The 15267-nt window shown below is 39.1% G+C and overlaps 1 protein-coding gene across 5 annotated transcripts in view; it reads left to right on the plus strand.

The window, feature by feature from the left end:
- TUB (TUB bipartite transcription factor) overlaps positions 1-8687 on the plus strand; it is a 62955-nt gene extending 54268 nt beyond the window's left edge. For all 5 annotated transcript variants that reach the window (XM_032187695.1, XM_032187694.1, XM_032187696.1 and 2 more), the window contains 3 exons: positions 1230-1328; positions 1734-1905; positions 3153-8687. In XM_032187695.1, the coding sequence (XP_032043586.1) occupies positions 1230-1328; positions 1734-1905; positions 3153-3286 (405 nt within the window). In that variant the 3' untranslated portion in view covers positions 3287-8687. The remainder of the gene's footprint in view (positions 1-1229; positions 1329-1733; positions 1906-3152) is intronic.
- The last annotated feature ends 6580 nt before the right edge of the window (positions 8688-15267 follow it).

The raw sequence follows: 15267 nt of genomic DNA on the forward strand, positions 1-15267 counted from the left end.
ATAAGTATGAATCTTTTCTTAGAAATTGACTTCTGCTCTGCTGAGTCTCTCCTGCTTATAAAATCTGCTGGCAGTCATTTTAGTCTGAGTCTTGTCACGATACAAAACCAAGTAATGCTTCCAACTGAACTGAAAACATTGGTTTACTTTGCCAGGGCCCTTGATACAAGTGATTTGGGAAAGAGGTTGAATCTTTCCCATTAAAGTATATAGCCATGGACGTATATAAATATACCTAGATTGCTTCAAGAGTATTTATTAAAATGTCTCAGTGGAGTTTTCCTAGCATGCATTCAAGTCATCAATGAGTTGTGTAAAATCTCCAGATGGTTTGCTGACACAGCCAAAATTATTTCAAAGGTCTGATAAATGAAAAATATTCCGTACAAGTAAAAATTGCACGGCCCCCTTCATTTGTGAATGGTGAAGGGGAAATATGTATGTGAGGAAAAAAAAAAAAAACCTACAAAACACAAGGGGTGGAGTTGGACCTTTAGAGGTGTCACTGTCTCGTGTGGTTGTATTTTGAGAGGATAGTGCAGTACTTGGATGCTTTTGTGAAAAACTGGTCAGAAATGCCTCAAATCATGCTTAATGGAAGAACTTGTACTTTCCATGGATTTGTTGTTGGTGCCCATGTTATTTCTTTACTTTCTCTGCCTCCATAGCTCAAAAATCTGCCTTCATGCTAATGTGTTTGTTTTTTGCCATGCTCATCTTTAAGCATAATATATCTGAAGACTGAAAACCACAGCACTGGTAACAGATGCTCTTACTGGCAGCTTCTTCTTGTTTGCTCTTGTACTGGCTCTGGAATAAATGGAGTTGGTCCCATATATTTAATTTAGTCTCTCATCAAAATGTGTGACTGCGTTTTATGATTTTTAAAATAAAACTACTGTATTTTCAGATCTAGCAGTATCCAAGCAATTTGGTTAGTTCCTATCTTTTTTTTAACAGAGGAATTATTTTTTTATTTCTTAAATTGTATTCAGGTTGCTGGCAGCCAGTGCTAGGAGTGTTTTTGGAAACCTCTCTATTTCTATTTTTCCTGTTGTCAGAGCTTCTCAGACAAAAGCTAGAGTTTGGCAGTGCCAGTGAAGGTGGGAGTTCAAGATGTCTTAAGAGTTCACTAACAAAAGTTTCCTGGGCTATTGCTGTATCTTTCTGTTGAAGAAATTAACTTTAAAAATACAGAACATGATGAGCTCTTTTCTAATTACATTTAGGAAACAAATGTCTTGGGGTTTAAAGGACCTCGTAAAATGAGTGTGATCATACCAGGAATGAATATGGATCATGAACGAGTTTCCATCAGACCACGAAATGTAAGTCCATCAGTCAACAATAAAAATTACTTTTTTTTTTTTTTCAGATAGAGTTAGTTTTTTGCATTTCTGGAGATTTAGAGATTTAAAAAAAATATGTTAGAACAGTTTCAGAACAATGGGATGTGTGACTAGTTCTGTGACTCACAACAGCACTACAAATAATAATGTATTTTGATAACAAAAGATGCAGCTAACCTTTTCCAAGCTGCAAAAAGGACTCGACTGCATAGCCTTATTAAGATACTCTGATTTCTCTATTTTATTTGATGATGCTGTGCTGAGAGTTGACAGTGACAGTTAAGTGTTTTGGCTTGGATTTATGGACATTTGTGTGTGTGTGTGAATTTACTTTTTCATCTTTTGTGATTGTTAAACTGAAGTGCTTATCTTTGGTGTGTGCAGGAACATGAGACACTGCTTGCAAGATGGCAGAACAAAAATACAGAGAGTGTCATCGAGCTGCACAACAAAACTCCAGTGTGGAATGATGACACTCAGTCCTATGTTTTAAATTTCCATGGTCGAGTCACACAGGCCTCAGTGAAGAACTTCCAAATTATTCACGATAACGATCGTAAGTTTGTCTGTCTCTTTTTAGTGTGTAGAAACAGTACTACATACCCAGCCTGGCAGTGATTCTGCCCTTACTGTTGTTACCTGGATGAGTTTAGTTTAGTTGTGTGGGTCCAACTCACTGCATCATGTACCCCCGTTCAGCAGGACCATGGGGCAGCATCACTTCACTCAATCACTTCAATCACATTGCCCTTCCTTGATTTTTTTGTGTGCTCTGGTCTCCATACACTGTCCAACTGGTGGTGCTCTGACTGGTCTCATTCTGCATCCACTTCACCATAACTACTCTTTGTAGCATTAGCCCTACCAAGCATCCTGAAAACATCAGGACTAGAAAACGTCAGGACTGCCTTTCACACCACCTCTGGCTCCGTACCTGCATGCTGCATTCCATCAGCCACGCAGGGCCCTCTTTTTTTCACAGGCTTAGGTACAATTGTTGGAGCAGGGCAAAAGACAAGTGCTTGAGCAGTGTGGGGCTGCCCCACTTTGCACTCGCTTCAGGAATGCATAAATAGTCACTGGTGCTGGACCACACTGGATTAGGACAGTGTCATGCTTAGACAGCCAGGGAGTACAGGAAACTGTGGTAAAAGTGACTGTGCCAGTCTCCAGAAGCAACGCTGTTTGAAACAGCAGTGCATGCATTTGATGCGTTTTCTAAGGGAAAACAGTTAGATCTGCATCTTCAACGAAACAGGTTGTTTCAGACTGTGAATGAGGCTGACACTTCCTCTTGCTGCCAAAGAGTACAAAAAGGAAAAAATTTTGAATATGATATAACATGGATGCATGACAACATCTAAATGACAATCATACATTCCCTTTCTACCTTATGCTTAATTGTCCACTTGCCTTCAGTTAAGTAGGAATAGAATTAATTGATTCTTGTGGCACGTGAAACCCTGTACTAGCTCTCTGTAAGAAGCTTGAGCATTTTATGGAGAAATAATTTTACCTCTGTTTAAAAAAACAAAAAACATTTTAATCTATGTAATTTCTCTGAAAGTCAGTAACAAGTCTTGCAGTCCTTAACCACTTAAATATTCCTCACTCAACTTGCTACTCCCTATCAGATACCAGTACACCCACTCTCGTGAGTAAGCGTAGTGAAGTTTGATGTGTGAGCATGTTTCATTTGTACTTTGTTCAGCTGGGTCAGAGGAGGATGTCTGTATGGATGCTTATTGAGTGAGGGCTGTGAACAAAAAATAATGCTTTGTCTTTTTTTGACCTTTCTTGCAGCTGACTATATAGTGATGCAGTTTGGCCGTGTGGCTGAGGATGTGTTCACCATGGACTACAACTACCCAATGTGCGCGCTACAAGCCTTTGCTATTGCCCTTTCTAGTTTTGACAGCAAGCTGGCTTGTGAGTAAGGGGGTATGGGAGAGCATCCTCTCAGAGGAAGCCGTTTGCCGTACGATTCCTAATTCTTGCTGGTGTCACCCATGGTCCGTACTAAACAGGTCAGGGAAAATGCAATTGCGGAGGACCACTGGATCGCTGGAGAGAAAGTGAAAGGAACCTTCTAAAAAATCAGGACATTCAGGAAATGTTTTCCTTTTTTTCTGTCATATTTTTCTGGAAGTGGCATCAAGTTTGTGTAAATAGAGGTTCTGTCTCATGTTCTTGATTATGTTATGGAGATGTGCCATGATGTACTGTACCGTGGCTCTAGTAGCACCATTATGACGGTGTGTCTTTTTTAAATCCAGAAAGTGCGCTCTTGAAAAATTTCTTTTTACGTTTAAGATTGATTCGGAGGCTGCAATCATACCTCAAGGTTGCATTCCTACCTTGAATAATCAGAACTTGACATCGTCCAACAGGAAAGAAAGATCACAGAAAAAGCACCTTTTTGAATTTGCAAGGATCTCGTGTAGTTTAAAGCCAAGTTTAAGGGTTGAAAACCTATATTGGACTGAATTTGATGCATTACTATTGTATATGTAGAAGGGCATGATGAATTTTAATCGCAGTAGGAGGAAATGAAGTAGAAAGCACAAAATAATGTTGCACAAGTCACTTGAATTCTAAGCTGTCATTATGTTTTAACATCTATATGCTTTTTAATTTTTTCAAATGAAAACGTATTGGGAGTACAGGAAGGAAAAGGGAAACCTCTAGGTGCCAAGAAAGCATAACTTATGCTGAATTTGGCATGTTGCGTGTTGGGAATTTATAGCCTTGTATTGCTGTGGTAATTCAAACATATTTTGTATGAAGTGATATAAACAGTTGGGTAAAGGCTTTCCACAGATAATCTTATTATTTTAAGCGGGCTGTGTAAAGCTGAGGAAGGTAAATGGAAATATTTTATTAAATTTGTCTGACCTTTTGCAATTTCACAATTTGTTGACTGCATTTTTGAACTTTCAGCAACAATCACTTTTCATATTTATTTCCCATTGTAAGAACAATGAAATCGACTGAAACTGTGTATGTTGTTCTGTAATGTAAATGTGCCAGCTACTGAGCTAAATCCTTCTAGGCAAATCTAGTGTATGCTGCATACAAATGAGACATTGGCAGGACACTGAATAGCATAAAAATAGTGTGAAGTTTGTTTCATTTTTTCTGATTTGTATGGAATATATAAACAAGTACCTTTTCAAAACCCAAGGAAAGAACAAGCTTCTCTTCTCTTCTTTTCCAAACATCTCAAAATCCAAGAGCTGCAACTGAAAGCACAGCATAAAACAGATTTAAAAATAATGAATCTTTCTGACATTGTTCCATACAATGCTGTTGCCAAAGGCACACAACATAACAGAATTTAGTATGTAGTTCACCAGAAGGGTATTGAAAGGTGTGTAAAGTGAAAAAGTAGTTGTATTTTATACTGTGTGTATGCAGATTCTCCTTTTTATCTTCATAGACTCATGTTGCACAACCAAAGTTTACATAATAAGAAAGGGAGATCAAATCTGCTTGTCTCATAGCTGTCAGTCCCTTTTTGACTACAGGGGACAGGCCACAAGGCGAGGTTGTGCCATCTGGACTGTTTAATTTCAACTAATAAAAGAAATATACTCTCTTTTTCATATTTGCCTTCAGGTCTCCTTCCCAGTATACAGGCAAGGAAATTTCAGATAAGAGATGGAAATAAGTAATTGCCAGCATTTTTTCTAATCCTTTTGAAATCTCTGTCAGAAAAGTCTGCTGACTTTGAACAGTGTTTTGTTGATAGACTCAGCCTGTCAAATGTGATCTTTAAATAACAGGAGGCTCTGCAATTTTTTTCTGATCTTTGGCAAGAAGCGTTTCTGCACAATGGGATAAAATGGAACGACGCCTTTTATTTGAAAGAAATGAGCAGTCAGCTCCCTCAAAGAATGATCAAAATGATGAATCATGAGCTGCAGGCTGATACTGATCGCTTTGCGCATGGGTGCTTTCTTTTCCCCTCTGCTTGGTGGTTTCCCACCACCTCACATTCCTACCTGTGATCACACTTCGGATTTTAACGGAGCCCTTAAGCCTTTGGTACCTCCTGTCAGTCTTTAAAAACTAGCTCCAGTGATAACCAGCATTTTTGTTTGGACTACTGCAAAACTAGACAGGAATTCTGATATCCTGATATTTATTCTGAGTTCTGATATTTACATCTGATCTGGGTCTCAAGAGCTCTGCAGCACAGGAATGGTGAATCTGTGCGGCTTTAATTTTGTGGATCACCAGTCATAGGTCGTCTGTACAGCCTGAGAAAGTGGCACCTGACACAGTTTTCTGGCTCTCTCTGCACACAAAGCTGTGTTAAAGGAACTAAGCATCTGCTGGTGCAAATACACAATCTTTAGTAGTCGAGTTGGTTTAGGATGGGTTATTTTTAACCCGGGTGATAACAATGGTCTGACTTGCATCATGGCCCCACAGGGAATTGGTCTGAAAAGGAAGCTCATGTGCAGTGAACTCTTGCACAAGGGTGAGAATGAGGGGCTGGGAAAAGGCAGAGAGATCAGCTTCTTGGGTGAGGATTGCTGCCAGCACATTGTGTAACTTCACCCTTGCTGCGTGTTCTTTCCAGGCCAGGTATTTTTTTGTAGCCTGTAAGCATGCCAGGAGGAAAGTGGTGACTCAAATTCCCATAATCTTATCAGAATCATACAGGGACATCAGCCAACATGCTGCTGGAAAAAAAAAAAATAAATCCCTACCATAAATTGAGGTCGCTAGAGGGGGACGTTAACCTGGGGCTAACGACGAGGAGCTCTCCTTAAATCTGGTTCAGTCGCAATAGGATTTACACGGAGTGGCTTTTGCCAAGCCCCTAATTCCTCACTGTTGTTGAGCAAGGTGCTGTGTTCTGTTGATTCACTTGGCCATTGCCATCTGCTCCAGAAGAAGTTGCTTTTAATACAGACTGGCACCTGTATTTCTGCTGGACCCTTTCTAGTGAAGGGCACTGCTACTTAACGATGCAAGGTGATGTTCCAAGTTTCCAGCACTTCTCCAAATTTTGTTTTGCTAACTTGGTAAAGGCACGGCGGGCTCTCAGTATACAATCATGCCTGAGATTGCACAGTCCTCGCAGGTAGATTTTCCTCCACACTAGCAACAAAATCTTAGTACCGGTATATAATTTCAGAGAGAGATGCATACTAAAGTAACCTAGGAGTAATTAGTGACACACTCTTATTAGTAGTGGCTTCTGGAGGGGCTGCACATTAATGTGCAACAGGGCATAGCCTTGTTCACTCAGTGGGTCAAAGAATGTAATGGTACTGAGCATAGTCCTAGTGAGTGTTTGGATACAGCAGACTTAGTATTATTTAAAATCCCCCTACTGATGATTTTTTTTTTTCATCTGCTGTTGTTTTTGGCAGAGCGTTGTAAACAAATTCCCTGCCTGAATTGCTTGTAGGCAAATCCTGCACGCTTTAATGAGAGTTCTTAATCTAACTTGTCACTCTGTTTACATCAAACAGTTTCTTCCTGGCCCTTTATCTAATTTTCTTCATCTCTGATGTTCTGTTCCTTCTCGTTCTCTTCACAATCCCTTTATCTTTCCTTCAAGGATGTGCAACTCAAAAGTGTTTATTCTGACAATATTACTCGGTGATCTCTCCACAGCTGAGTAATGCCTTCAGTGCATATCCAGTGATGCTCCTACAATAGAAGCCTTATCAGAGGGGTGAATTTGGCCCTTTGGCTTTGCGGTGGAGTAAATTAACACATTAAAAGGAAGCAGATAAAAAAGCTTGCCTAAAATGTAAGCACAATTTCTCTCAGTAACTGTTCAGGAGCCAGAGGTTCCAAACCGTGGGTTGCAAATCAATGAGCAAAACTGTCCGCAAGCCCAGAGGCAAACTGTCACACAAATCCACTTTGTAGCGCTGCCTTATTTTTCTTTTCAAAAGGCTGAAAGAGATTTTGTGGACTAAAATGTGTGGGTGCCCTAAGAGAGAGTTTATTTCCCAAAAGCTAAACATCACTCTGCTCCTTTTGTAGGATAAAATACGGCACACATAGGTGCATTCGTCCCATAACATAGCCATGTCATAAGCCATTGTTACAAATTCTGATGCTAAGAAGTTTATGAGAATGGTTTTGTAATAAATACTGGGCAAATCTTTCGCTATTCAAGTTGCCTTACAATAGTGCCGGAGTTTGCAGCTAGCTGGCTTCGTGAAGTACTACAACTAAAGGACCTCTAGTGAAAAGAGCTCTGCTAATAAAAACTTGTAGCTGCACGATCAAAAAACATGGTTGTGAACTCAGATGATACCTGTCATGATGAACCAGTGCCATCAATTCAAACTTTCTGGCTTCTGCTCCCTTTTGATGAACAAAAGAAGAAAGAGGGACTTTCAACAAGCATAGACGTCAGTGAGGTCTGTAAAAGCAACGACCATTGGAGATGGGTTTTTACCTGTAAATATCTGACCCCTGCCTGAGTGCTGCCCAGTAAAAAAGAATGAGATCGATCCAGTCCATACTAAACAAATGCATTCCCAGGTCTTGAATCTTAGCTTTTTGCAAATTTTATTATTCATTTAGTATTAATCTTATGTATAAGGATACAACAAGGACTGAATGTCACACAGCAATCTGGAGTTCTTCCTCTGAAGGGATGAAGACTCCAGATCAATATCGGAATATTTTGTCTTCGATTATTTCAGTAAGCTAGGGCAGTAAGCTGGGTTACATGGTGATTTAGGCAGAACATTTCTGCTGATGTTTGATGGGTGTCAGAGAAAATTTTGGACTTGATCCTGTGGAATTCTAACGAGTTCCCCTGTGCTCTCACTGCTCTCCTAAAACAATATCTGCAGGCTTTTTCCTGGTTTTAGAGAAGCATGCACTCACCAATAACATATCTTTGCTTGTCAAATAAGGACAGCGCGTGACAGAGCAGCAGGCACCTGAGGTAGAATTATGGGCCGATGGCTTTCAGATTTCTCAAAAGGCCTCATTTTGATTACTAGAAGAAAGTAATTCTACATATAAATCTTGAGCTATCTAACTACAGATTATGTGCTACTTCATGAACCTGTGTTTCTGTTGTTCTTTATGTATGCAATGTACCTTCTAGGTTTCTGCTCTGTAAGTGTTCAAAATTAATTGTGTAGCTACTCGTCAGTTCTTTCTGTTGCTTGCCAAGGAACTAAGAAAAGGATTTGCACAGCTATCTCAGTGTTTTGGTATTTTGCTGTGAATGATAGCTCAGTAGCTGATACTCACAAATGCCTGTGTACTGGATGAAAATGCATTAAAACTTATTTTATATGTTGTATTTTATTTAACTGTCTAGAAATTGGAGATTCCTCTTTTTCATTGAGTGCACCTTTATTCGTTTTTTGTGCAAACCCGGTCCCTCCCTGTGCCTCAGTTCTAGTGAGCTGAATGGAAATGCTACTTTTTGGACCTGCCCACATCCCTGTTCTGCTGACGGGCACGGCTGGTGTGCTGAGGAAGCAGATCAGTCCTCACTCAAGGAACTCCAGTAAGGTATGAGCAACTCTCTGCAACCCATGTAGAAACCGAACGGCCAACCAGTCACTTAGGGTGAAGTCTCGACACTGCTGAATTCAGTGGAGATCTTGCCAACGCTTTCAGTGAGGATTGAATTTTTTACCTTGTGTCATTTTTAATCACCAAATATGCAGAAAAAAACAGGAAAGAAAAACCATCGGATACACTGCCCTTTCACAATATTGTGTTGGTTGTGTTTTAGTTTGCCCCATCCGTTGTTTGAAACTGCTATTCCTGAGCACGTTGCAGTGATTCAGATCATCAAACTGCCTCCTTAGGCTTTTATGTAGCAAACTGAGACAACTTGGTGACTGTGCTGCGAATTGCCTTTTTGTACTTTTTTTTTTTTCCTTGGATGTGACTCAGCTGTTCAAAACTGTTGTTGCTGCAGTCTTTGACTCTGCCACGCACCTCTGATTTAAAAACAATGAGTCTCGTGATTTCTGACTACCTTTGGACTCGCATGGGATGTTTACAGTGCAAGCTATTTCCCACATTTGACCCCATAACTGCATTATTTTTTTTTTAAACTGAGGTTATTCCAGTTGGCACAGTGCCATTAAAAGTACCGGGAATTTATAAAGTGAACTTTCTCAAACAGAATGTAAGCTATAAATGTGCTTCTAGATTTTTAACATTAAAATCAAGATAATTTTAAAGCTCCAAGATTGGATGAAATTCTAAGGAAATCATTTGCTCAGAATTTTCTTTCCTCAAGCGTGTTTCATAGTTTGAGCTCTCGTGTAAGCAGCCAGCTCCTGGTCCTGCAGTTCTGCCTGTGCAAGCAGAATACAGCCGGGCCTGGTGCAGACCCCTGGAGTTTGGCTGCAGGTATCTGTCAGGGTGATCAGGACACAGTAAGTGATGGGATTTCCAAACTCCTCACAAGACTGCGCTTCCTAATTCTTTTAACCACTTTGGAGTATCCCGTAAGAAGTCACGTACCTTTGCTGTGTTAACTTACCAAATGACATCAGAAATAGATTAATTCCCTTTGTTGGTTTTTTATTTATTTTCATTTTTTATATTTTTTTTTCAAGGCTTAAAAACTTCTTAGTGTCTAAGCAAGTATAATTTGATCAGACATTTTAGTCTTTATGTCTTGGAAGATTATTTCATGAGATTGTTTATTTTGCCAGTGCAGAAGATCTTGTATGGACACAAAACTGGAGCAAGCTCTGTGACACTGGGCTTCTGGCACTGCTCCTGCTATAAAGCTCAGTGTTCAAACACGTTCATGAGCTGTGGCACCTCGTAACAGCAGATTTCCATTGCAGACTGGGGACATCAGAAGATAACCCGATTATTACCATCTTGTTCCCTTCCTTAGGGAGCATCTCCTGCCCTCGCTGTCTAGAAATAGAATTATATTGCTCTTTGTGTGTCTTTAAACATAGTGTTGTTTTTTTTTTTGTTTATTTTTGGTTTTGTTTTGTTTTCAGCTATTTGGATTGACAGAGGGCTTGTTTTCAAACAGGAATCTTATTACTGACAGAGCAGTGCGTGCCATGAAATACCTTGTGATACCTTGCTCCGTACTACATCTGGGATTCAGCATTAGGACCTGGTCCTACCGTACAGACCTCTTTCACCTAAATGGCAGCACCTTCTCCTTCAGGGGGCTTGATGCTTTTTTTCTTATTGCAGTAGCTTCTAGTACATCTCGGGGCCAGTCTGTAAGTAGGTCGGTAAATATCAGCCTTAATAAACACCCAGCAACTAAAACCAACTCTTCACAAAGATGATGCACATCTGTTAGGAAAGCCCTACAGCAGTCCAGGAGCAGCAGGTACGTGTTGTGCTTTTAGTGGCAGTGATGCTGAAGTTTGCAGTTTATGAAAACAAACAAACAAGAAGTCATTTTCAGAGCAGGCACTAGAACTAAGTTCTTCATCCCGAAACCCATGTTCTGGAGTGTTCTCATCAAGCAGTCGAAATTACACTAAAATCAAGTTTCACGCATGTTAATTTCTAAGGATGGTTCAGAACAAAGACGAGGGTGCTGCCTGTCAGGAACTGAAAAGTTGCTCAGCACATAACTTAAATTGGGCCCACAGGGTTTTGCTAAGTGAAAGGCAGTGAGGTAACTTTTCATTTCTACCTCTATTTATTTGAAGATTCAGTGCTTTTTAACGCAGGCTGGAGCTATGGATTGCAATTCAAACTTATGGTTTAAAGTAGGGCTCCAGCAGTGATGCTACCCTTGTAAGGGTTGTAACAATGTGGTCTTAAAAACCTGATTGTGGAAGGTGGCTCTTCAGCTGTTAGGGTTTCCCAAGAGACAGTGAATTTAATGATGCTGTGATGGTTGTGTTTTTTAATCAACCCAAGGATCTGTGATGACCACTCCTATGCTTGTTTTCAACAGCGCTATTCTCTTTTTGACGATGTAGCACAAGTCCATGAGGAAGAATTCTTCTTTGATATCACTTTGAATCCTTTCTTGCAGGTGGCAGATGCTTTCCAGCATTTTACTAATCGGTGGTACTACAATTTCCTCATTTTACTCTAAGCTCGCTGATTTTTATTCATCTATAACTTTCTTGTTTCAAGCTTGCACAGGTTTTTCCATATGAGGATACTCAAGAAAGCGAAGTTAGTGAAACCTAAAAAGTTTGTCTGTGAATTAAAGTGTGTTAAATCCCTGTGTATATGTTCTCATTTCAAAGTAGGGTGGCCTTTAATGCTGGTTGCATAATCCTCAGTGGGAGTATTCATCATAGCACACAGTTCAAGGTTGTTAGTGAATTTTAAAGCACTGAAGAGGTTTCTGGCCAAGATATTGGAGTAAAGGGATTCACCTTTCCATATTCTCAGGGTGGCAATCACCATACACAGCACAGCACTTCTAGCAGTCAGCTCTTTGCATTGTAGTCACAAAGCTCAGCACCTACACACCAGAGGCTGCATTTCTGAAGTCTCTTTTTTTTTTTTTTTTTTTTTACTCTGGCATTTTTCAGCCCTCTCTGAATAATTGACACCTGCACAGTGAATTTAAGCTTCCTGACAACCACGTGCTTTCTTTTTTGGATTCTGTGCAAGCCAGGGATCTGTGGACTATACGCTGAAAGAGACAGATTTAGTCGTATAGCAGAACATGGTACAAGTATACCAGTATAGTCAGGTTTGTTTTTACAGGGCCCATCACAGATGTGCTTGTTTCTCAGTGAGAAAATAATCTTCCTTTCTCTTTTTCATTACATCTGCCCAGATCTGGAGGATGAGCGCCCATTTTGGCATTCATGCAAGCACCTACCCCGTACAGAAAACCACGCACACCGTGTTTGTTATGGCTGAGTTTATCCCTAAGCAATGCTCGCTGCCATTCTGCTGTGTAATCATGCATGTTTTCCCGTGTGTGCTTCCCACCCTGTGTGCTTGTCACCAGCTGGAAGACACTACTGCAAAGGTGTGCATGGAAACTTTGAAAAGCAGCTGCAGAACCGAAGTCCTTAAGATCCAGTTCTCCTTATAGTGAAGAAATAGCTCCTCCTGAAGGCAAAGAATGGGATCTGTGGCTCTTTAAGTTGTTTGAACTTTTCAGGTGTTTGCATATAAGAATAAAAGTTCTTTATTATGCTTGCTTCTAAGCCCAGAAAAAAAATAATTAAAAAAGAAATAATAAATTAAAGGAGTGCAGCTACAGAAAACAAAAGTGAAAAGAGGCTCCATTTACAGGTACGGAGCAGCTCCAGCATGCAAGTGGAGCAGTGATTATGTGCTGGGGAATGCCAGGCAGTAGGATATTTCTTGGCAGAAAATTGGCATCCTGCTTGGCATCCCTTGGAGCGAGTAACAGATTTTAGTATGTGTTGATAGACTCTCATGGTCACTGGTTATGTTGCATTATATTGTAAGAACTGTGCCCATACCAATTGTTTTTCTCCTAAACAGCGTTATTTGTGCATGGATTTCATCGTGATGACATTTTTACCCATTTATTTCTGTTTAGGGCTTAATCCGAAGCCTGCTGTAACTGAAAGTTTCTCTTTAATTTCAGTTGTCTCGCCGTAATCCCTTGTGTGCACATCTCTACAAGAGTCCTAATGCTTTCTTTTCTTTCTATATGGACTTATCTGAATTCATAGAAATTGGACATTATTGGCATGGATACTTCTGAAAGTGGATTTAGAAATGTGACCAGATTCTGCCCGTACTTTGTTCATGCCAAACTGTTTGTCAGTGAAGAAGCTGACCTTTTCTATTAAATATGACACATAATTAAGAATGTCGTTATTACAACCAAACAGGGAAAAAAAAAAAAAAAAAAAAAAAAAAAAGTTGATAATAGTTGTCCATGTTTTAAGGAATAATACCAAACAACTGACCCTGCACAACAATTGGCAAAGCACATGCAAAGTTTCCCTAAGAAATAAGGTCAGTAAGAAACAAACCTCATTCAGTGGGTTAGTGTAAAACACATATATAAATAAAAAAAAAAAAAAGATAAATATTGGAGCTTTGTTAATTTTGTTAGTCTCTTAAAAGTGTAAAATTCTTTTTGTGGTTGAAATTAACAGTTTATTTATATGTGCCATGTGCACATGTACATTACATAGGCTAAACAAATTTCTGTTAGTTATATCTAGGGTTTAACCAGTCTTCATTCCCACTGTGCACACTGTCAGCATAAACTCTTATATTAATTTGTCTCGGAGTTAATTATTGCAAGATATCTCTAACAGACTGTCTTTTGAAGTCCCTTTTAAAATAATTTTGAGTAATTGAAATCATATGTGGACAAGGCTAAAAAAATCTCTTAAATTTCTTCATACAGATGTCCGTATTTAATATAGGTAACTGTCTGCTTTTCCTTTTTCCTTTGAGCTGACTTTTCAGTCAGACTGACCCAGGCAATGAGTCCAACCATACCCCATCAGTACAAGATTGGGGCTTTTGTCTCTCCATTTCAAATAGTTTTTTACACTCAAGAGTAGGGCAACAAGAGAAGATACATCTGTGGAGGATGTTTTATAACGCGATGCATCTTCAGAAGCATCTCAGAAAGTAAATACTTGTGATGCGGTTACTTTGTGAGAGTTCCTGGTAGACACTGAACTGTTGTTATGTTTCCCAACACTGTCTCCATCCAACAAGTGATGGTCTGAAAGATGCAGTGTTTGGAGCAACTGTAGAAATACACATTTGAGAATTCGTTGGAACTGTATCTGTCTGTGAAGAAAAATGCAGCTTTGATTCTGAATTATTTAAATGAATAGAAATTAAATAGAAAATAGAAATAGAAATAGAAAATGGAGGTGCTACATGGATGCTTCTGTACCCACACAACAAAAAAGCAGTTCCATTAGTTGTTTTTTATCCCCACAGTAAACACTTTCTAATTCATCCCTTTGCCTTTCTTAAATAAACCGATGATATACAGTAACATTTGAGTATGTTATGGTCTTGTTTTCCTTTAAATTATATGCGGTTTAAAAACTGGAAAACAACAAAGTTGGCAAAAATTGTCTTAATTTTGTGAACCATGTTGTGTTTTTTTTTTTTTTCATAAAACCTGTAATATGTTAGGACTGTTTGCACCAGATTGTCTTGTTCTTTTTTGAGTAGTTAAGTGTCTCACTTTGGTTCAGGTCTATATGGAGTCTTAGATAAACCTGCAAGAATGTGTTTTTTGAAGTATTTTTTTTTTTTAATAGAAACTCTTTGGTATTCTGGAGTACATGTTTATTTACCAGTATGTACAATGACTGATTTCTTACTTTCACATAATTTACATAATTCATATAATTTCCATTATTTCTGTCATATAGTTTCCAGTGTGTGTCAATACTGAACATTGTGCAAAAATATTAAACTTAATTAGTTTGAAACAACTATGTCTTTCCATACCCCGTGTCAGAGATACCTTAATAAATTCCCTACACAGAATATGGAGGTTTTTAACATAAGGAGTTTCCAGTGTTGTTTTAGCTGAATTTTTACCTTTAATGCTAATACAAATTCCAAACCAAAATGATAACCATAAAAAGTGACGCGTCAAATCCAACTTCACCAGATCCATACACGTTTTCAGCCTGTCAGTTTTCCTTGAACTGTGTTCTTAAAGACTTGAAATTGGTACACACTGTAGAAATCCTTCTCGTACTCATTTTCAAGAAATTTCTCATATTACCCAATATATGTTTGGGGTAATCTTGCATTTTGACAGGTGGTTGATCGCAACAGTAGTTACCAGCAGAGAGGTGTCTAGGCTGTATTTAAGATATCCTGGAAAAATCATTGAGAAAAATGAGCCTACTGTCAGGTGTCTATTTGCTTTCTAGGAATCTGCCCCTCTCTAAAATTGGTGATGCTCCAAAGCTGATAAAAATTACCTGACTAGACCAATTTTTCCAGCTGTATTTGTACATTGGATACTTGG

Source organism: Aythya fuligula, chromosome 5 (assembly GCF_009819795.1).
Source record: "Aythya fuligula isolate bAytFul2 chromosome 5, bAytFul2.pri, whole genome shotgun sequence".
Taxonomy (NCBI): Eukaryota; Metazoa; Chordata; class Aves; order Anseriformes; family Anatidae; genus Aythya; species Aythya fuligula.